Source organism: Erinaceus europaeus, chromosome 21 (assembly GCF_950295315.1).
Source record: "Erinaceus europaeus chromosome 21, mEriEur2.1, whole genome shotgun sequence".
Classification (NCBI taxonomy): Eukaryota; Metazoa; Chordata; class Mammalia; order Eulipotyphla; family Erinaceidae; genus Erinaceus; species Erinaceus europaeus.
Genome location: NC_080182.1, coordinates 31,263,822 through 31,287,629, shown reverse-complemented (window position 1 = coordinate 31,287,629; position 23,808 = coordinate 31,263,822). Strand labels below are relative to the sequence as shown.

At 46.2% G+C, this 23,808-nt stretch overlaps 1 protein-coding gene across 2 annotated transcripts in view; it reads left to right on the top strand.

Annotated features, from left to right (window-relative positions):
- GRM7 (glutamate metabotropic receptor 7) overlaps positions 1-23,808 on the top strand; it is an 872,294-nt gene that overhangs the window by 829,964 nt on the left and 18,522 nt on the right. The window contains exons 9-10 of one of the 2 annotated variants that reach the window (XM_060180786.1): positions 6,232-6,371; positions 11,104-11,264. The exons of the other annotated variant lie outside the window; for it this stretch is intronic. Coding sequence (XP_060036769.1) covers positions 6,232-6,305 — 74 coding nt within the window. The 3' untranslated portion in view covers positions 6,306-6,371; positions 11,104-11,264. Of the gene's footprint in view, positions 1-6,231; positions 6,372-11,103; positions 11,265-23,808 lie in introns of those variants that run through there. 2 annotated transcript variants of the gene reach the window in all.

Genomic DNA, 23,808 nt, shown 5'->3' with positions numbered 1-23,808 from the left:
ATTTTTCAAGACGATCTTTTGGCTAATAGGAGGCAGATGAGCATTACGAGTCGCTTTTCGGTGTGTTTTCTGGAGAATGTGCGTAGGGGAGGGAGTATGCATGGGACTTCTCTGACTCAGAAAGCCAAGGGTGGCAGAGTCCGGGCTGGGCACCCTGACACACGCTCTGCTTCTAAACTACCAGTGGGGAGGACTGACCCTTAAGAATATAACGCTTTGCATCTTTGTTTCAGATGACAGTGGGTAAAATGTACAGGCAGACAAGGGGGAGGTGGTCTATCAGCCTGGTACACAGGGGTGTCCTGGATTATTTTGATTAATTATGTCTCAAGAACTGTATGCAGGGTGGGGTTGAGAGTATAATGGCTATGCAAAGAGACTCTCAGGCCTGAGGCTCCAATGTCCCAGGTTCAATTCCCTGCAACACCTTAAGCCAGAGCTGAGCAGTGCTCTGGTAAAATAAATAAATAAATAAATAAATAAATAAATAAATAAATAAATTTTAAAAGAACTATACAAATGCCTAGAAAATGTATTCATTCAAATAAAAAAGTGAGAACTTAATGCTACCATGTTAAAGTCAAAGTGGCATTTCACAGGGAAAGAAAAGCCTCAGCTAAGGTGACAAGGTTCAAAACTGAGTCCCAACAGTAGTGAAAGTCAAGCAGTACCCGCCCGTAAAGATCAAAGGGATCCCAGCTACTAGCTTAGGAAAACCAGTCAGCTGTGTGAGGTGTGAATATGCTAAAAACAGATGAGTTGACCTGGATGTCTGCATTTTACTCTAGACCATACTAGGGGATAGAGGCTCTGTAAGAAGGTTAACAGTTGTGGGTGCCAGGTGGTGGCACACCTTGTTAACCCCACCTATTACCATGCACAAGGACCGAGGTTCAAGCCCCCACGCCCCACACACAGGGGGGATGCTTCAGGCGCGGTGAAGCAAGTCTGCAGGTGTCTTTTTCACTCTTTCCCTCTCTATCTCCCCCTCTTCTCTTAATTTATCTCTGTCCTATCCAGTGAAAATAGAAAAATGAATAAATAAAAAGGGGAAAAAATGGCCACCGGGAGTAGTAGATTTCTAGTGCAGGCGCCAAGCCTTGGAAATAACCCTGGTAGGAAAAAACATGTTGTAGTAGTAATAATAAAATAGCAATGGCGTTGCTATATATGCTGTATTTCTTGCCACTACCGCCTGAGCAGTGTGATAGTGGGAAACATACCGGTGAACCTCCTTGCCTGGCAGGAGTTAGGACCTTCTAAATCACGGGGCAATAAATAGTAGAATCAAGCCAGAGTGAGTCACTAAACTCAGGTGGCTTGGAGTGAATGGTTTCCTCCTGGTTTCCTCTAACCTTATTACTGCCCACATGCAGACCTATCTGTATTCCAGGAAATTCCAGGAAAGAGAGGAGAGCTCATATTGTGGGAGGGGAAAATGATATTTTCTTTCTTTTTTGAAATTAGTGATGTAATGATGATTAACAAGATTGTAAGATAACAGGGGTACAATTCCATACGGTTTCCACCACCAGAATTCCATGCCCCATCCCATTCATTGGAAACATTCCTATTTTTTTTTATCCCTGTTGGGAGTATGGATTACAGTTCTTTTTATGGGGTACAGAAGGTAGAAGGTCTGGCTTCTGCAATTGCTTCTCCTCAGGACATGGGCATTGGATCTACAACCCCAGCCTGTTTCTAGCTTTCCCAAGTGGGGCAGGGCTCTGGGGAGGTGAAGTTTCAGAACACATCGGTGAGGCCGTCTGCCCAGAGAAATCAGGTTGGCGTCATGGTACAGTCTGCAGCTTGGTGTGCCAAAGGCAGTAAGATATAAAGCAGGACAAACTGTTTAATAAACAGGAACCTAAAGGTGAAATAACGTTCTCTAACGTGGACTGGTCTTTCTCTTTTCTATGTCACACAAAAGAATGTTGATGGGATCAGTGCTGTGTTTTTCGGGTTTTTTCCCCCAACCTTGTTTTCCTAATGGTATTCTGAATACAAACATTAGTTTGCTGGATGTTTCTTTATCCACTTAGTGCTGTAAGACAGGACAAGAGTACTTTGAAAGAGTAATTACATTTCCTGTTGATTTCAGATGAATGCCAGCAACTCTGTCTTTAATTTCAGATGCACCATTCAGGTCCTTATTCCCTTTCTCCGCATCAACACGATCTGTTCTAGTTTTAAAATAGGGCATTCTTCCCTGCAGTGGATACACGGCTGTATTCCAGTGAGACTGTATGTTTCTGTAGCACCAGTTCTTGTGAAAACACCTCCGCTCATCACTTTAATAGTCCTTTTACATGAGGCTGTCAGAGGATGAGTGAGAAGGCATGCCCTCACCCCAGGGGAAAATGATGAACTGAATCTCAATCCATTAAACATTCTCTTTAGGGCCAATCTCAAGTTGATGCCTTTTGGTGAAAAGGTTGCAAAATTAAAAAAAAAAAGTGTGTGAAGTCAATCGTTCATTACAAAGTAATGAATGCTATTTAGAAATAAACTTTTTGTTCAGAGGACTGTACTTCAAAGATATTGAGGAGGGACTCTCCTTCGCCGCCTGGGCAAATGAATAATGTTCACTTAGGTAGCTATTAAGATGGTAACTGAGCAAGGAGGCTGGATGAAGTCACATCTATTTCAACTGGAGAGTGGATGGTTTTATGCAGATTACCATTAGACTAGAAAGCTCAGGAAAGTCATGCTTCCTGGAAGCTGGGTGTTTGGATCCTGTTCTAGGTGGTTGTTTTCAGAGAGACCAAACGGTATAGAAAAATGGATGGAGGAGACAGGTGGTGGTGCACCTGGTTAAGTGCACACATCACAGTGCGCAAGGACCCAGGTTCAAGCCCCTGGTCCCCACCTGCCGGGGGAAAACGGTTAAGTACACGTATCATCATGCTCAAGGACCCAGGCACTAGCCCTGCTCCCCCACCTGCAAGAGGAACACTTTAAAGTGGTGAAGCAGGTCTGCAGGTGTCTATCTTTCTCTCTAGCTCCGCTCCCCTCTCAATTTCTCTCTGTCCTGTCATAATCAACTAGAAAGAAAAAAAAATGGCCAACAGGAGCAGCAGCTTTGTAGTGCCAGAGTAAGCCAGACCTCTGTTCGTAAGAAGCTGAAGGAAACCATTTCAAATCTTGGCAAGACAAGAACTAACCTGCACTGAAAACACAACAGCAAAATGTTTTCCTCCTTCCACAAACATTCAGATCCAAGCTTGGGCTGAATCTGCCCTGTGTGACTCTTTGGCCTGAATACATGTTAAAATTCTGCAGAGTGCTACCAACCTGATGACACTTGTTCCAAATGCAATTAAGGAGCACAAGCACGATTAATCGGGTATCCTTGAAACAGGTTGTTCTCCTAGGAGGTAAATGTTCACACCAAGGGATATGGTTTGATTTAAAAAACAAAAAAATCCTTGGTGAGTTTAATTCAGCTTTGTAAATATGAACAAGAAACAGTTTCATGTCTTATTTTTACTACGTGTGTTCTTCTGAGCAAGCACTGACATGTCTCTAAGTTCTGAAATAATATTATGAAAAGATTGACTGCTTTGGCTTCTTATCATTACTAGAATGGGGTGGTTTTACCTTTGAAAGAAGCTTTTTATGAAGCTGCCATCCAAATCCTAGTACCATGCCCTTCCATGCAACTTTCCTGGGAGTGTGCAGTCTCTAACTTCAGAGGTGCCTCCAGCCATGGAGAACCCATTTGGAAACACTGTGAAGAAAGCAGAGGTTGTCTACTGCCTGACCTTTGACAAGGGAGACCACCTTGGACATAAAGGCAGCTACAAATCTTGTCGGCACATTTCTTTCTGCCTAAGGCCTCGGAAATGCCATCATTTTTCTCATCAGGGCTTGGTATCTCTGTACCCCCCAAAGCAATTCATATCTTCTAGCTTTGTTCTGCGGCTTCAGTTCAGCTTCAAAATATGGGTGGGAGTTCTATTCATATGCTAGTTTTCTACTTTGTGCCCCAAAGACAGAAAAAAAAAATCCAGTTGTACACAAGACTCACATGAAGCTGTGTTTTCTGACTGGGGTTTAGCAGCAGAGAGAGGGTTCTGAAGATGACTGAGCCCTGAAGGGACTTGGTGTAGGGGGCTAGGAGTGACAGTCCCCTCAGGGACCCCAGATCTGATGGGCTGTTCTTAGGAAGCCATTCTCATTCAGAGGGTAGAGGTTATAGCGGAGAGGTCTGTCCCTAGTGCTGATAAGTTGAATACTACTAGGAGATCATCACCAAGGGTGTCTGGTTTGTACCTCAGTTTTAAACAACGGAGGACTCTGAGCTGGGGAGTGAGCTCAGTGTTAAGAGCACTGGACCTTCAGTCCAGAGGTCCCAGGTTCGATCTCCTGCACCACCATCAAATGCCAGAGCTGAACAATGGTTTTCTATCTTCTCCTATTTTGATCATAAAAATAAACCTCAACCCCACCTGCAGGGGAGTTGCTTCACAGGTGGTGAAGCAGGTCTGCAGGTGTCTGTCTGTCTCTCTCTCTCTCTCCCTCTCTGTCTTCCCCTCCTCTCTCCATTTCTTTCTGTCCTATCCAACAACGACAACATCAATAACAACAGCAATGGTAACTACAAAAATAAAATGAAATAAAAATAAAATCTCAAAAGGTTAAGGGCACATAGTACTAAGTTCAAGGACCTGAGCAAGAATCCCAGTTTGAGCCCCCAGTTCCCACCTGCAGGTGAAACAAATGGTGAAATTGGTCTGCAGGTGTCTCTCTTTCTCTCCTCCTCTCTTCTCTCTCCTTCCTCTCTCAATTTCTCTCTGTCCTATCCAATAATATGGAAAAAAAATGGCCGCCGGAAGCAGTGGATTCATAGTGCCAACACTGAGCCCCAGTGATAACCCTGGAGGCAAAATAAATACACAAATAAATCTCAGGGAAAAGTGGGGGGTTGAGTTCCAGCAGCATTACAGAGAAGTCACTCCGAGGAGACACTTCTGTACAGAAGCCGTTGTGGCCTGGAAACAGCAAGCATCTCCGTGAGGCTTTGGGGCTGTGTCCGAAGGAGACTTATGGAGGAGATGGCCTGTAACTGTGTCACTCGACCGATGCTAGGTTCTCAGGAAACGCTCATGGGATGAACGAGGGTGTCGCCTCACCCTCAAGCTCCTGCCTTCTCTGGAACACAGCAGGAACACACATTTGTCCAGCTAAACTATCATGAGTCTACATAAGAAAACACTGAGTCTCCAGTCCCCATCACTGGAATTGTATTCCTCCAGCTACAACCCTGAGCTTCACCAAGACTTCCCTGAAGAGGTGACTTTTGGGGTCCAGGCGGTGGTGCACCTGGTTGAGCACACACATTACAGTGCACGAAGACCCAAGTTCAAGCCCTCAGTCCCCACCTGCAGGGGGGGGGGGGACCTTTCTGTGTGGTAAAGCAGGGCTGCAGGTATCTCTCCATCTCCCTCCCCCTCCCCCTCTCAATTTCTCTGTTTCTATCCAATAATAAATAAAGATTAAAAAAAAGAAGAAGAAATGACTTTTGAGCCTGATGCTGTAGTTTTAATACCACCACACTTTAAACTGTTAGCACTCTCGGCGTTTGTGTAATTAGTGTCTCTTAATACTCTCACTCCTCATATAAAACCCATCAAGTTCTCTACCGTTTGCTCTCCTGTGATATGGACCAGGAATCTCTATACTGGTTTCCTTGGAAGGGCGCATGGACTTCAAAGTTGCCCCTGGAAATGGATGCTTAATACTTGTGGGAACTGCTTAAAGCTTCTGATTCAGCAAAAACACAAAAGCATGATCGGTTTCCTGGGAGCCTGGCATTGACACTGAGAACAAGAGTTCCTCTTTCCAGCCCCAAGTGTCCTTTACATTTCAAAATAAATCTGCTGGCACCCTCCTCCAGGATCAGTCCATCTCCACAGTCTCCCTCTCCAATTACCAAGGCTGAGGAGCTCTGACTCCAGACTCAGGGCTAGGACTCTCCACCAACTCACCAACAAGAAACTGCCTTAGCTCTACAGATTTCTTCTCCTTTTCTTTTCTTTTCTTTTTTTTTTTTCTGGCTGTACGTTGGAACCTGGCTGTATTTTAAATTGACTTGCTCTGGGAATCAAAGGTAATCATTTCTTCTCTTTATGATCCGTATGAACATTCTCATCATTTATTATTATTTTTTTCTTTCTTTTTAAGCTGAGGGACATTCTGAATTCCTTCTGTTTCTCTGTTCTCTTTCAGAGCAGCCTCAGAAGCCTCCGGCCCCCATGGAGAGGACTAAGGAAAGTGTCTCCACCACTGCCTGTACCTGCTGATTCGCCCACCCCGCAGGGTCAGGCAAACATGAAGGGACTTAGCCTGCATTCTTGAAGCCGCTTTCTGTAAGTGTCCTACCCCTGCTGCCTGTGACCCTGTGGCTCTGGTTGTGTGCAAGGTGCTAGCCCAGTCGCTGAGGGCAGCAAGGATGCTGTAACCCCCTCTTGGGATGCTGGAGAAGCTGCATTCCTCTGGTCTCCTTTCCTTTTGTTTAAGATGGGAGTGTGCTGGGGAGACAGCCTAGTGGTTCTGTAAAAGATTTTCATGCCCAAGGCTCAGAAGTCCCAGATTCAGTTCCCAGCACCACCATATGCCAGAGCTCAGCTGTGCTCTGGCATGATATATATATCTTTCTTTTTTAGAAAGTAAAGAGGGGAAGCTGGGTGGAGATGTACACAGTTGTGCAGACATGTCACCATGTGCAAGGATCCTGGTTCGAGCCCCCATCCCGACCTGCAAGGGGGAAGTGGTGAAGCAGGGCTGCAGGTGTCTCTGTCTCTCACCCTCTCTGTATCCATCTCCCCTCTCAACTTCTCTTTGTCCTGCTACAATAAAATAGAAAGAAAAAAAGAGAAAAAAAGTCTCCCCCCACACACACACACACATACACACCTCCTGTGAGCACTGGATTCATAGCACTGAGCCCTGGCAATAATCTAGTGGCAATTAAAAATAAAGAAAAGAAAAAATAAAAGGAAAGAAAAAGAAAGAAAGAGATAGATGCTGAGGAGAAACAGCCTAATGGTTCTGCAAAAGACTCTCCTGCCTGAAGCTCTGAAGTCCCAGGTGCAATCTCCAGCACCATTATAAGCCACAGCTGAGCATACTCTGCTCTCTCTCTCTGTCTCTAATTCTCTCTCATTAAGAACAAATAAACTGGGGCCAGGTAGCAGTGGCGGCATACCTGTCTGAGCATACAGGTTACAATGTGCAAGGACCCAGGTTCGAGCCCTCAGTCCCCACCTGCAGGGGGAAAGCTTTGCAAGTGGTGCAGCAGTGTTGACGGTGTCTCTCTGTCTCTCTCACTATCTCCCCCTTCTCTCTCGATTGCTGGCTATCTCTATCCAATAAATAAATAAAGATAATTAAAAAAATTAATTAATTAAAAATGAAATGAAAGCAAACTTTCCTGGCCAGTGATCCACATGGAGTTTATAAACTAAAGACCATCCCACCTCCCATCTCTGAAGTGGCACAGCTAGTCCCTGCCCAGAGCTCTGTGACTCAACTTTAATGGTCTCTCCTTCCCTCCTTCCTCCTCTTTCTTGGTGGTGATGTTTCTTGGGGGGTGGGGGGGCTGACATACAACATCAGAGATGGAAGCAATGTTTCCAAGAGGGGTCCCCACGGCCTTTCCGTGAGTCATTCCAGCTAGGCTCTCAGTGAGCTGACCTTCACAGAGAAGGCTACTTGTCACTCAACAGGACCACCTTGGGACAGATGGGCTCACGGTATCTGATCAGAAGTACAAAAGCTCCTGAAGGTGAAGCTTCCGCGGGAGCTCCAGGCCAGTTACCGTGCTGTTCGCAGAGCCAGTCGGAGTCCCAGCGTGCGGAATGAGTGATGGGGAAAGAACAGCATGGGCTGGAGGCCCCTCAGAGCTGCCCAGTCGGCTTTCCTTTCTAAGCTACTGGGCACCACAGTAAAACCAGCGAGCAAAACCACTCAGTGCTAGAAACATTAGAGATTTATTATTATTATCATTATTATTTTACTTCATTTTTTATATTTGCTAGGACAGAGAGGAATTGACAGGGAAGGGGAAGATAGAGAGGGAGAAAGACAGAGAGACTCCCACAGACCTGCCTCTTTGCTTCCCCCCAGAAGGTGGTGACAGGGGGCTTGAACCTAGATCTTTGTGCATGGTAATGTCTGCTCTCAGTCAAAGCTTGCCTTTTTGTTTTTAATTGAGAGGATTAATGGTTTACAGTAAATACAACTGTAGGTACATGTGTAACATTTCACAGTTTGTTTACTATGCGTAAGGACCCGCGTCCAAGCCCCCGGACCCCACGTGCAGAGAGGAAGCAGTGCTACAGGTGTTTCTCTGCCTTTCTCTTCCTCTATTCCCTTTCCCTCTCAATTCCTCTGTCCAATCAACTTAAATAAAGTTTTTTTAAGTGTCCTATTTAATAAAATACAATTTCTCAGTTTTCTGCAAAACACTGTCACCCTCAGCCTAGGTCCTCCTCCACCATGAGACAGCAGGACCCCAGAGTCTTTTGCTTTGGTGCAATACACCAACTCCAGCCCAGGTTCTGCTTTGCGTTTTCCCTTAGTCTTTATTTGTCAACTTCTGACCATAAGTAAGATCACCCCATATTCATCTTTCTTATTCTGGCTGATCTCACTTCATATGATTCTTTCAGGCTTCAACCAAGATGGGGTAAAGAAGGGGAAGTTACCATTTTTTATAGCTGAGTAGTATTCCGCTGTGTATCTAGACCACAACTTGCTCAGCCACTCATCTGTTGTTGGACACCTGGGTTGCTTCCAGGTGTTTGACTCTTACAGATTGTGCTGCTACGAACATAGGCGTGATCACCTCTTGTATACTGTGCCAACCACTGTATTTACTGTTGACTATAAACCACTAAACCCCTCCCATAAAAAAAAAAAATTAAAAAGGCAGCTAGGTGGTGATACACCTGGTTGATCACACATGTTGCAAGCCACAGAGATGTAGGTTCCAGCCCCCAGCCCCACCTGCAGAGGTAAAAAGCTTTCCAACTGATGAAGCAGTGCTGCAGGGGTCTCTCTCTCTCTCTCTCTCCCTCCCTTCTCAGTTTCTCGCTGCCTCTACCATATATATATATATATATATATTAAAGCAGGTATTTCACTGTTCAAAAGCCTGAAAAGCTCGTTCCTACCACTGCTCCACTGCCTACCTCTTTCTCTTTCTGCTTCTGCTAGGACTGAGCACTGAAGAAAAGCCTGCCCCCTGGGTCACTGTCACCCCAGTTAGCTGAAAAGGAGAACTGGAGCTGGTCTCCTGAGCTGAGCTTGAAAGCTGCTGGGTGTTCTTTGCAGGGCTAAGTCTTCCCAGCCCGCCCTTCTTTCTCCTCTTTGCACTTCCCATTTTTGTTCCTTTTTCAGTTTTATTCATGATTTAAGAATGATCGACAAGATTGTGGGATAAGAGGGATACAGTTCCCACCACTAGAGTTCCGTATCCCATCCCCTCAAATGGAAGCTTCCCAATTCTTTATCCCTTTCTGAGAGTATGAGCCAGAATTCTTTTGGGGGTGCAGAAGGTGGGAGGTCTGGCTTCTGTAATTGCTTTTTCCCTGAGCATGAGTGTTGGCAGAGTGTTGGGTCCACACGCCCAGCCTGTGTCTTTCTTTCCCTAGTGGAGAGGGGCTCTGGAGAGGTGAGGTTCCAGGACACAATGGTGAGGTCAGCTACCCAAGGAAGTCAGACTGGCACCATGGGAGCATCTGTAACTTGGTGGCTGAGAAGCAGTAAGATATTTTAATTGCTCCAGGTTTGCCAGTGGCCAGGATGAAGCTTAGCATCTTCTCCTGTTCAGATGAGAAGTGAACCACACACCCTCCCACCTCCCAGGGGCACTGGCCTGTTGTCAGGGGGGTTGGTGGAAAGGGGTGGGGGATGCCCAAAGCTCCCTGCTGTCCTTCCAGGTATCCTGCAGAAGTTTGCTCCCCAGCCACCAATGAGTGGATATCTGGTGTGACCTTGGCCTGTGGCCCTCAGTAATTGCCAGAGATGTACCCCGCCCCCATCACCACCAATGTTCCAAACAAAGCAAGGAGGCACCTGGAACAAGGCTGGAGAGCTTGGGCCACTGGAAGTCATCCTAGAGGGTTTGTTCAGGGAAGACACTACCAGGCCACCAAGAGAAGGCAGGGCACTCTGTTTGCTCTGGTCATGTAGCAGGGACAGAACCATGGCAGAGGGCTCCTACCTCACCCCTCCCCAACCAAGAAACACAAAGAGGAGGAACACAACATTAGCATAAGAGGCTCTGCTACTCATGGGGAACAGAAAAACCCTGACTCTTTAGGGCAACAAAAGATCACTCTCAGGGGCTGGGTGCTGGTGCACCCGGGTAAGCACACACATAGTAACATGCTCAAGGACCTGGGTTCGAGCCCCCACTCCCCACCTGCTGGGGGGAAAGCCTCATGAGTGGTGAAGCAGGGATGCTCTTTCCTTCTCTCATCCCCTTCCTTCTCAATTTCCTTCTGTTCTATCCAATGAAATAAAAAGAAAAAAATTAAAAGGAAGCACTGGCTACTGAGAGCAGTGGATTTATAGTGCTAGCACAAAGCCCCGGTAATAATTCTGGTGGCAAGAAAGGAAGGAAGGGAGGAATGGAGGAAAGGGAAAAAGGATGGAAGGGGAGAGGAGAGGAGAGGAGAGAAAAGAAAGAAAGAAAGAAAGAAAGAAAGAAAGAAAGAAAGGAAGGAAGAAAGAAAGGAAGAAAGAAAAGAAAGAAAGAAAGAAAGAAAGAAAGAAAGAAAGAAAGAAAGAAAGAAGAGAGCAAGAGGGGAGAAAAAAGAAAAGGAAGGAAGGAAGGAAGGAAGGAAGGAAGGGAAAGGAAGGAAGGATGAAAGGAGGGAGGGAGGAAGAAGAAGGAGGGGGGAGGGGGGAGGGAGGGAGGAGGGAGGGAGGGAGGGCGGGCCGCCACACTGTGCCTGTTTCCTCATCTGCACCTTGGTAGCTGTGCTGTGAATGTCAGGTGCTGAGCGTGGAGCCTGGCATTGCAGCTGTTTGGCGTCAGCCATCGGGGCTGTCCCAGTGTAACCTGCTCTTCTCCATTTGTGTTTCCTCCAGGATAGAATGCGGAGACTCCCATCTGGTCCTCTCCCATTGTTCTCATGAACCAGTCCTTTTTCTGTCTCCCCGCACCCCAACACACACAATAAAGCTTGATCCTGTTTACCAACCCACCTGCCTCTGATTTTTGTCGGGAAAGACCTGCAGGACCGACAGACAGGCTGAAACCACTGTTGCCATGGCTTCTTCACCCATCTGTAGCACACGGGCCCTTTAGTGCTTGGAAATCTCAACTGCTGGGAGCCAAAATCCCACGATGCTATCCAGGGAGTTACCTGAGAAGCCACGCCAGGACTCGCAGAGCCTCCACCAAGTTCAGCATCCATTTCGCGGCCTGGGGTAGAAATCCGTTTGGCGCGTTCACCAGGATGCTAACTAGTTCACTTTAAGCCGTGCCTGCCCCATGTGCCCAGACACTGAGGGAATGCTAAGGACCAATGACAACATTCCACTCGTGGCAGAAAATTGGCCGAGAAGAAATCTGCACAGACATCTCTCAGCTCACACTTCAGTCATTTCAAGTCTTTGTCTCTGAAGCTGGGGCCAGTCACCTGGATTGCGTAAGCTTCCCCAGGGATGCTGATGAGGGTCCAGGTTTGGAAGCTCTGCTGCCATGGTGACTATCTGATCACCCACTTGTGACATGATATGTTATCTATGGGATCAATTTTTTTTTTGCCTCCAGGGTTATTGCCGGGGCTTGGTGCTGGCACTATGAAGCCACTGCTCCTGGTGGCCATTTGATTTCCATTATATTGGATAGGACAGAGAGAAATTGAGTGAGGAGAGGGAGAGAGAGACTCGCAGACCTGCTTCACCACTCATGAAGCCTCCCCCCCTGCAGGTGGGGAGCAGGGGCTGGAACCGATCCTTGAACGGGTCCTTGTGCTTTGTACTCTGTGCACCTAGCAGGTGCACCACCACCCCGCGGGCCCCTTGACTGGGTCACTTAAAGAGTGTGAGGAGGGAGAAGTGAGCTTACGTCATTAAATCCTTCTGGTGGATCCCTCTACCCCAGGGATCCACTCCATCTGCCAATCCCCCCCCCCCCCATCTGCAGCCCTGTGAAAAGCTATTTCAAGGCCAACTCCCAAGAGCCTCTTCCAGCCTGGCGCTGCTGCAGAACCAGTGCAGAGCTGTGCTGCCTCCTCTGTCTAAGCCTTCCTTTCCATGTCGATGTGAGAAGCTGGGTGAGGATCTCATCTCCCCTGCCTGCATGGACCACCGGCCGTGGTCTTTTGTGAACTGGTGTGTAAGGCCTTGTGCAGTCACTCCAAGCTGCTGAGGAGGGAGCTGAGTTAGCTCTACAAGTCCACCAGCAATGGATTTGTAGTGAAGGCACTGAGCCTCTGTGATAATCCGGGAGGCAAACAAAGAAAAAAGAAACAAACAAAAAAAGAAGGTAATAAATAAGTATTATTATAACCAAGTTTTTTGGGAACTTGGTTTATTTTGAAAACACCATGTTTAGGATTTACTGTATCATATAAGATCTTACCATGATTTATATCATATAATAGTATTTACATATAACTATATCTTATATACTGACAAACCAGTTGCTTCTGGTCTCCCTGGTCTAAGATTATAGGTGATTTATTATTTCAAAAAAAGTTATTACTAGAAGTTATTATTATAGAAGTCATTATAAGAAAATTTAAGGCCAGTGTTAAAATTCGATCAGGTTACTAATTTGAAAACTTAAGTGTCTAGATTGAAGGAATATATACTCAGAACTGAAATCTATGTGTTAAAAAGATCAAGACATTCAGTCAATTTTCCCCTCTCATAGTGATTAAACAGTGATTTATAAGACTGTAAGTTAATAGGAGTGTAAGCTACTAATACCATTCCCACCACCAAAGGTCTGTGTCCCTAGCCCCACCCACCTATAGTAAGACTGAAAATCTTCCTTTCCCCTCCACTCAGAGTTTTTTACTTTAGTGCAAACTTTAGTGCAATACTCCAAACTCAGTCAGACTCTGCTTTGCGTTTCCCTTTCAGTTCTTCTCAATTTCTGTTTATAAGTGAGATCATCCCATAATAGTCTGTCTCTTTCAGACTTATGTCACTTAAATTCCTTCTAGCTCCATCCAAGATGAGTCAGAGAAAGTAGCTAGACCATAACTTCTCAGCCACTTATCTGTTATTAGACACCTGGGTTGCTTCCAGGTTTTGGCTATTACAAATGTTCTACCATCAGTATCCACAGATCTTTTTGGATGGGTGTGTTGGGTTCCTTAGGGTCTATCCCCAGGAGAGGAATTGCAGGGTCAGAGGGTAGGTCCACTTCAAGCCTTTTGAGAGTTCTCCAGACTGCTCTCCACAGGGGTTGGACCAATTGACATTCCCACCAGCAGTGCAGGAGGGCTCCTTTGTCCCCACAACCTCTCCAGCATTTGTTGCTGCTACCTTTCTTTTTTTCTTTTTAGTACTTACTTATTTATTCCCTTTTGTTGTCCTAGTTGTCTTCTTGTTGTAGTTATTCTTGTTGTCGTCGCTGTTGGATAGGAAAGAGAGAAATGGAGAGAGGAGGGAAAGATAGAGAGGGGGAGAGAAAGATAGACACCTGCAGACCTGCTTCACCGCCTGTGAAGCGACTCCCCTGCAGGTGGGGAGCTGGGGGGGGGGGGGCTCAAACCGGGATCCTTAAGCTGGTCCTTGCGCTTTGTGACATGTACGCTTAACCTGCTGTGGTACTGCCGGACTCCCGTTTGCTGCCACCTTTCTAACGAATGACAGAGGGGTGAATCTCATTGTTAACTTTATTGGCATTTCTCTGACAATCAATAACTTGGAGCAATTTGTCATATGTCTGTTGGCCTTTTTTTTTTTATCTCTTCTGTAGTGAATATTCTGTTCATATTCTCTCCCCACTATTGAATTGGATCATTTGTGTGTTTTTTTTGACAAGTGTTTTGAGCTCTTTATATATTTAGGTTTTTAGCCTCTTAGATAATGTAGGCATGTAAAGAACATCTGGCATTCGGTGAGAGGTCTCTTTGTTTGGGTGACGGTTTCTTTTGGTGTGCAGAAGCTTTTCAATTTGATGTAGTTCTATTGGTTTATTTTTGTTTTGGTCTTCCTTGAAATTGGGTCTGTATCATCAAAGATATCCTTAGATGTTTGATCTGTATCATCAAAGATGCCCATATAGGTTTAGATGGGAAAGCATTCCACTAATATATTCCTCTACTTCAGTGTCTCCACAAGAAAGTTGTGATATATCTTCAGACTGAGCGACTTGTTTGTAAGCTAGGAAGACAGGGATTTACAGGAGAATCTGCTTATCAACTACACAGATGAGTTTGGTGCTTCCCCCCTATACACACACACTTCTTGGGAGTTATTGATTTGATGCTTGTAACCAGTAGACTCCTTCTCTTAGCTCAAGCTGATGGAGAAGAAGGGGTGGGGTGGGAAAGCTCTTTGTGCCAGGGAATGACCTTTGCATTTTTTCCCACTTCATGGGGGTTAATGATTTGCATGGTATGGTCATTAGCACTGTGCCCAACCACTGCCCACTAAGTGCAGTGGCATGGCCACTTGCAGTTAGCAAGCCTCCTGGAAATACATCAGGCCATCAGCTCCCACTCCCACTTGAGTGGGAAAAACACATAATAGGCACAGTCATCAACAGACTCCTTGAAAAGAACACTCACCCAATGTGCAAGACTCAGGCCCTGGACTAGTGATTTGAAATGTTAAGCAGCTGGTATTTTCTCCTCCTCCTCCTCCTCCTCCTCCTCTTCTTCTCCTCCTTCTCCTCTTCCTCCTCCTCCTCCTCCTCCTCCTCCTCCTCCTCTTCTTCTCCTTCTCCTTCCCCTCCTCCTCCTCCTCCTCCTTCTCCTCCTTCTCCCTCTCTCCCTCCTCCTCCTCCTTCTTTTCCCTCTTCTCCTTCAATCTTTTGAGTTTGCCTATGAAGGAGATTCCTAAGCTGCTGGGTTCTTCATAAATAGTAAATAGGTTGAGTCATAGGTAGCCTGTAAGATGAGTTTTGTTCGTTTCATTCAGAGTCCTGCTGAAGTTTCTGATTCACCATGAGCAATCACTATCCAGCTGGCATGGAATGGGCAGGGGAGTTACCACCCGTGAAGTTTCTGTGCTGATGAGAGAATTAAGGACATCACCCCCAATCAACTGCCAGGCCTTGTGGGGACAAGAGGACACCCGGTGGTTCCTCTTGGTGTTTTAAGGATAGCCGACAGCTGGTTCGGGTGCAGAGCATGGGAAATTCTCAGAAAGATGCTATGATTCTAGGGTCAAGTGACAGCCTGCCCCTCAGCTATGATACCTCATATGAGGTGAGCTTTCTTTCTTTTTTTTTTTCTTTTTTTTTTTTGCCTCTAGGGTTATTGTTGGGGCTCAGTGCCTGCACTATGAATCCACTGCTCCTGTGGCCATTTTTTCCTCTTTCTTTCTTTCTTTCTTTTTTTTTTTTTCGATAGGAAAGAGAAATTGAGAAGGGAGAAGATAGACAGGGAAAGAGAACAATAGACACCTGCAGACCTGCTTCACCGCTTGGAAAGCTACCCCCTGCAAGTGGGGAGCCAGGGACTCGAACTGGGATCTTTGTGCCGGTCCTTGCGCTTTGTACTTTGTGTGCTTAATCCGGTGCACCACCACCCAGCTTCCTACAGGTGAGCTTTCTCCAGGTCCCCAGACTCTGCATGTTTAAGCAGCTTCCAGACTGTGCTCATGGCATCAGCCTTTGGACCCACACACCCACTGATGAACTGTGAAGAACATCAGTCACACCTAACTCATGTAGGACTTTCAGTATTAGATCTGAGTCCCATTGAGAGATGAGTTTCTGCCTGACGTCACACAAGACACTGAGTGTGACAACTTGGCCTCAATGAATCAGTTTCTGTCATCTGAGGATCTTTCGGTCTCTCTAAACAGTAACCAGAAATAAAAATATGGCAAAGTTGCCATCTCCCTTAGAAAGGCCTTCAGATGACACGTGAAGTCCACCCGAGAGTCTGACGCTCGCAGGTTGCTGGAAAGATCAATAATAAAATATTCAAGTCCCATCTGCCCTGTCACAGATACTGATCTTAATTCCAGACTGCAGAATTCCATTTAATTGCGAACAGTCAGCCAGCTCTTGAATAATTAGGAGGAGGAAGGGTGCTACTTAGCATCATCATCAGCGCAGCCTGGGATCACAAAAACACTTTTTTTTTTTTTTTCCAAATGTCTCCACGGCATTTCCAAAAGAAAAAGGATCCAAAGTAGAAAGGTAGCCATAAGAATGCAGGTGCTGGGACTGGGCAGTGGATCATCCGGTTGAGTGCACATATTACCAAGCGCAAGGACCTGGGTTCCAGTCCCTGCTCCCCACCTACAGGGAGTCCACTTCATGAGCAGTGAAGCAGGTCTGAAGGTGTCTCTCGTTCTCTCCCTCTTTCTACCTCCCCCTCTTCTCTCAACTTCTCACTGTCCTACTGAATAAGATTCAGAAAGGAAGAAAAGTGTCCACTGTTAGCAGTGAATTTGTAGAGCTGGTGCTGAGCCCTGGTGGAGAAGAAGGAGGAGAAGGAGAGGAAGAGGGAGAAGGAAATGGAGAGGAGAGGGAGAGGGAGAGGGAGAGGGAGAGGGAGAGGGGGAGGGAGAGGGAGAGGGAGAAGGAAATGGAGAGGGAGAGGGAGAGGGAGGGAGAGGGAGAGGGAGAGGGAGAGGAGAGGAAGAGGAAGAGAGGGAGAGGGAGAGGGAGAGGGAGGGAGAGGGAGAGGGAGAGGAGAGGAAGAGGAAGAGAGGGAGAGGGAGAGGGAGAGGAAGAGGGAGAAGGAAATGGAGAGGGAGAGGGAGAGGGAGAGAGGGAGAGAGGGAGAGGAAGAGGGAGAAGGAAATGGAGAGGGAGAGGGAGAGGGAGAGGGAGAGGGAGAGGGAGAGGGAGAGGGAGAGGGAGAGGGAGAGGGAGAGGGAGAGGGAGAGGGAGAGGGAGAGGGAGAGGGAGAGGGAGAGGAGAGGAAGAGAGGGAGAGGGAGAGGGAGAAGGAGAGAGGAAGAGGGAGAAGGAGAAGGAAAGGAAGAGGAAGGAGAAGAAGAGAAGGAGGAGGAAAGAGAGGAAGAGGAAGGGGAAGAGGAAGAAGAAGGAGGAGAAGGAGAAGAAGAAGAAAAGGAGGAAGGAGGAAGAGGAGGAGAAGAGGAATGTTCAAGGACCTGCGCAAGGATCCTGGTTCCATCTCCCAGCTCCCTCCTGCAGGGGGTTGCTTTGCAGGCAATGACAGCAGGTCTGCAGGTGTCTTTCTTTCCTCCTCTCTGTCTTCCCTACTGTCTCAATTTCTCTCCAGCAGCAACAACAATGGAAAAAGATGGCCTCCAGGAACAGTGCATGGGCAGTGCAGACACCGAGCTCCAGTGATGCAAAAACACTGGATGCAAAAAAAAAAAAAAAAAAAAACACGTTTAGAAATGATACCCCGGGGGTTGGGCGGAGGTGCAGTGGGTTAAGCGCACGTGGCGCAAAGCACAAGAACCGGCCTAAGGATCCCGGTTCGAGCCCCCGGCTCCCCACCTTCAGGGGAGTCGCTTCACAGGCAGTGAAGCAGGTCTGCAGATGTCTGTCTTTCTCTCCCCCTCTCTGTCTTCCCCTCCTCTCTCCATTTCACTCTGTCCTATCAAAATCTAACAACATCAACAATGGTAATAATAATAACCACAACGAGGCTACAACAACAAGGGCAACAAAAGGGGGAAAAATGGCCTCCAGGAGCGGTGGATTCATGGTGCAGGCACCGAGCCCAGCAATAACCCTGGAGGAAAAAAAAATGTGATGTTGTTAAGGGAGTCAAACTGTTCTTGAACATCCTCATGTGCAAAATAAATACCCTTCCCCTGCCCACCCCAGCCAGTCTCCAGCCCCTCACCCTCTATGGGGCTCCACTGGTCAACTCATCTGTCATTCTCTTCACGCCTTGCCTGTGAACCCCACCTGTCCGTCACAAGGATGGATGCTTTCTGTGTCTCAAAAGAGCTTTTTATAAGCAGATAGTTTGTAGCAACCTTAAAAATACCATGTTCAATAAGTATTGCTCAATATTACTACTACTAAGATTAGCAAGGCTACTATTGACTTATATTTTATAACTAGTTACTGCTTGTTTGTAGTAAAGCTGATGATTAAAAAACAAAACATGAAATGACTATAAACCATCCCTGGTCAAGATTTTTTGCTCAGCTCTTGTGAGAGGGGCTGAGATAGCTCACAGGGTGAGGTGTCAATTCACACCCCAGCACCACGGGGGAATGCCACAGCTCTAGGAGAAGCTCTGGTGTCGTTCTGTCTCTGAATGATAAATTGGCACCAGCGGGGTGAAATCACACCCACGTGAAGCCCCAGCGCCATACAGGCACACATGGACGCACAACATGTTTGCTATTGCAACAGAGAACATCAGTGAACAGCCCTAGATAAGTAGATGAGTCAGGGCTGGAAAGCAGTTCAGAGTGATTCAAAAACGTCTGACAACTTAATTTATATTTCAGTCCTCCAGTATCTTCTCCTTTCCTGAAAAAAAAAAAAGGAATATGAAAACGTGTTGATGATCTGATGGTGCCAGCATATTCTGAATCTGGTTTAAGCTCAGTTAAGTGATCTAAGCAACAACGGCACTGTCATCTGCTGGCACTCGTGCACCGTTCCAGTGGGTTTCCAAGCAGCTGAAGAGATGCCATGAGAGCGGTTCTCCATGGCCAGAGGACAGAGGTTCCCACTGTCTGTGGTGAGTGACAGCATAGGGTCCACCAGCTAGATGTGGACCTGCTGCCATCTTGCCCTGCCTGCCCTGCTGCCTGACTCCTCTCAGAGCCCCATGGGCTCCTGTCCACCATGGGAAGTGACAGTCACTATGTCATAACTAAGAGCAGGCAAGCACCTCACTGGCCACGCTCCCTGGATGAGTGATAAGACCTGGGTCTCACTAGTCTCTGTCTGCACAGGAAGGTTCTGAGGAATACCCTCCTGTTCTCAGACAAGGCTGCCGTCCTTGCCCAGATGGACTGAGCAGGGCTACCCTGGGCCCAAATTTTCTATTGTAAAATGGATCCAAATCTCATGATGCCCTGCATTTCTGGAGCCCAAGATGGAAGCATCTTGGTCGGCTATGCTCCACACCACATCCTTGAGGGAAGGAGAAACTGAGGACAAATTCGCCAAGGAAACAGCATCCAAATACAGACATCACCACCCACCCAAGCCCTCCAGTGCAAATAATGATGCATGGTCACTAGTTCCGCTATCTTCCCAAATCCCCGTCCCAAAGGATCTGCCAGCACCCTGCCTTACCATCATGATCTCAACAAATTCTGATTCAAAGCTCACCAGGGCCCAAATGACCCAGACACTGAACACAAGTACATGGCCATGGATTCACTTAAACTCAAAGGACTCAGTCTCGCTAGGTACATGGATGAACAAATCATACATCAGAAAGACTGGACTGTCACTAAAATCAGGATGTATTTTTCTATATTTCTCAATGCAAAAACAAGTCATGACTTTTCCAATAACCCAACATGAACCTACAACTGTGAGTGACTTCTTTGAACAAGACGTACAGGCTATTAGAACAGTCAAGCCCAGTAAAGAGGTCAACAGAGATCTGTTGGGAAGAAATAGCTATTTGTTGACATAACAACTTTAGGAAGATAGGCAGGCAAAAATGGTATATGAAGGGAGATAGACAAGTAAGGAAGACTGGGCAAAGACCAAGAGGAAACTGAGCAGGGGGTGTTGTCCAGCCTACAGCCCAGGAAATCTATGTGTTTACTCACACCTGTAACTGTATTAGAGAGACTGGCATTGCTTTGCCAGTTACAGGGAGCCAAGAAAAACTCTTAGCAAGGAAGAGAAGAAAAGAAGCAACAATATGATTTTATCTCAGTCATACCTTTATTTGTTTATTTACCTCCAGGGTTATCACTGGGGCTTGGTGCTGACACTGCTCCTGGCAACCTTTCTTTTTTTTTTTCCTTTTTATTGGATAGGACAGTGAGAAATTGAGAGAGGAGGGGAAGTCAGAGAGGGATAAATAAAGATAGACACCTGCAGACCTAATGCACTGCTTGTGAAGCCAACCCCCCATACAGGTGGGAAGCTGGGGACTTGAACCTGGGTCCTCTCACAGGCCCTTGTACTTGTACTATGTGCACTTAACCAGGTGTGCCACAGCCCAGCCCCCTCAGTTATACCTTTAAAAGAAACCACTCTAGCAGACATGTGGAGCAACAGGTGCAGGGAATCCTCTAAGATTCTTGTGGGAGATCCATTTTTATTTATCTCACAAACTATAAGGTAGACAGAGAGGGGCCAGAGCCACACACTGGCATATGTGGTGGCAGGAAGCAAATTCATGACTTCATGCTTGTATTGAGTAAATCCAGACCCCTACCACTGAAATATCATCTGGGCCATTTTAGGCTGTTGTATTTGTTTATTCTTTCTAAAGATTTACTCATTTATTTATGAGAAAGAGGAGGGAGGGAGAAGCAGTACAAGACTCTAGCACTTGCAGTGTTGAGGACTGAATTCCTATGTGGGAGGTCTTTTCATGACTTAACTTTTTATTGGGGAATCAGTGCTTTATCACTAGTAAATATAGTTGTTTATACATGTGTAAAATGTCCCAGTTTTCTACCAAGCATTCTCTTCCCCAGCCTAGGTCTTTCTCTACCATCTTGCACCAGGACCTGAAATTACTGACCCACCCAGTTGTTTGCTTTAGTTCAATACACCAAACCCAGTCCAAATTCTACTTTGTGTTTCTCCTTTATGTTCTCACTTCTCAACTTCTGTCCACGAGTGGGATCATCCCATATTCATCCTTCTCTTTCTGGCTGATCTCACTTACGATGATTTCTTTAAGCTCCATCCATGGGCTGATGAAGTGAATTCATCCTTTTTAATAGCTGAGTAGAACACCATGATGTATACATGATGTATACATGATGTATACTGTGCCCCAGTATGGTTCCGTAGCCCCCATGTCCACTTGGTTGATTCCAAATTATATTCCTCCATGAGGATAATTTCTGGAACCATCCGTTCCACCCTGGTTCCATGGCTGCCAGTTCTCAGCAACATCACCCCGCCAGATATTCGTCGGGATGCGGCATCATCTAAGTTCATTTCCCACATCTACGCTCGACCGGACCTGCCAGTATACGCGGATATCTTCGCCCACCCTGTCCAACGCTTGACGTCTCGTCATCCAATCTGGTCCCCTACACCTACACTGAACTTCTCTGTTCCAGACTCTTGGAAACAGAGTTGGCAGTCAGCTGAGGTAAAGAACAAACACCTCATCACAGACCCCTGCAAGCGTCAACCCGGCTTTGACCTAGCACGTTATGATCGGGCCCTCCTCAATCGCTATCGAACAGGCCATGGCCAGTGCGCCGCTGTGTTCCATTGCTGGGGAGCCAGAGACGACCCGAACTTCCCCTGCGGCTACAGACAGACTATGACCCACATAGTCAATGACTGCCACCTCTCCAGATTCAAAGGAGGTCTCGAAACTTTACATCAGGCTCAACCTGACGCTGTTGACTGGCTATGGAAGAAGGGCAAACGCTAGAAGAAGAATGTATATAGACCACAACTTCTCAGCATGTGGGAGGTATTGCATGAGTACAAGTGAGGAAGTTGACTTGGGTCATAAAGGTAGCAGTTAATAAACAGAGTAGTGACAGGAAATTGGCATTATATTAGAGCTAAAAGCAACAAGCTGGTGATAAGCTAGCATTCGTCTACACCTCTTTATCCTTCAGATAACCCACTGGCTTGGACATCAGTACCTCTCTGCATAGGCTGACATCTCTGATGCAAGCACAGCTTGCCTTCCATCTTTACAGAACAGCATCGCTCAAACATAGTCGATTTGATTCTTGCTCGTGTCTATGGACTTTGAAGTAGAAGGGGATGCATAGACTCAGTTCACTTGCGATCTTGATGAAGAGATCTTTATCAGTCTTCCATTGAACTGGTGTGTGAAGATTTCAAGTCAGCAGCACGTTCAGAGAAAGCAGTCATTGAAAATGTGCCCTCCAAAAGGGCTGCAGGCTGTGAGGTGCAGAGACCAGTATAATGTAGGGAGAGGGTGCAGGTATACCAGAGAGTCAAGGCGAAGGACCAAGCATGGAATTTCATTGTCTTCTCTCCTGGGGTCAGGATGTCACTTGGTATCTACAGCACACACAAGTACTTCTGGCTAAGGGGGCTCCATTCCAGAGTTTCCACTGGAGTTCCTTTATTTCTGCATGATTGTTTGAATAAATGATTGATTTCAAGTCAGCTGACATCCATGAGAAAGAGGTCCCACCCAAAGCTATGTTATTATAGTCTGGCTAGCTCAAGGCTCCTAGGAAAACACTATTACATCCCAAGGGCCAAGAACAAAAGTCCAGACCTCTTTAAGGACCAGGTCAAATTCTTTACTACCTAATATTCCAATGACTTTAAAAACTGACAATTTATACAAGTGACAACAGAAGTGGAATTCAAGTTGATATTGTATTATAACAGTCCAGGTTTGTAGAAAGATGATCATTTTCTTCCAAGAAACAGTCAATGTACCTGACTCAGAAGGAGCCTTTTTTCCCTTTAAGACAGAAAGCTCTTTTCAGCAATTCATCTAGTCTTCCTTGCTAGATTCAGCATCATATAACTTGCCATGACCAGGAGGGAAAAAAAAAATGCATGTTGGAGGTCGCTGCAAAAGGCAAAGTCCTCTCTATTTCAGCATTTTAAACTGTCCAAATTCTGAGTCACACGGACTGTCCTTGTGTGCTGTGAGTGAGTCAATGATCTTAGGAGACGCCACAGGGAAAGCGAGGGGGCAGCCTCCTCTCCCCGACTACTATGGTATATATTTACCATCCAGTGATATCTAGCTGTTTCCATGGAGACTGACATCTGACATAAGGTGTAATTGGTGGCAGAGTAATTATGATCAGCGTGTTAACTTGGCATCCTTGTAAAATGCTATCTCTTTATTTTTCTTTTTAATTGAAGACAGGGAGGCTGAAAATATCATTTGAAAGACACCAGCAGGTGGTGGGGCCATGATGACCAGAAATTTCCAAAGAAACATCAGTCAAATGCACCCAGAACCTTCCCAGGAAGCAATCTGATTCTTGCTTTGCTTGCTGCTATAGCTAGTCCCCGCTGTCCTTCTGTCCCTCCATGCTGTAAGAGTTCTGTCTCCAGTGTGGAACCATCACAAGGGGCTTCTGAGACCTATCTTGCCTGTCCCTGGTCTCCCCTTCTCTCCACTGTTCTTGGTCTCTGAGGGGTTTGATTTACCTTCTGCCCACACTCTGCAAAGCAAGTTTCTGACTGACTTGCATGTTCAGAAAGTGCAGAATTAGGGTGTGTATAAAATTGAGAGATTGTGTCTTGGTCAATTTCAGTCTTCAGGGGACTTAAAGAAATCAGTGAATCTTTCTTCTGCCATTTTAGTTGCTTCGCTAAATCTCTGGTTAACCCTTAATCCAACAAAGCATCCTTTTGTTTTCAGTTATAGCAATGCATTCTATTGCTCCTGTTTGGATTTGAAAATGGAAACTTTGTGTATAGTATTATCTCAAACATATTTTTTTTTTTTTTGCTTTTTTAAGTGGATTTTGAAATCAGTGATTTCTTGAAATCAGTCAAGAAAGTAAGTGTAGAGATAGTAAGAAAAAGAAAGAGTGTTAG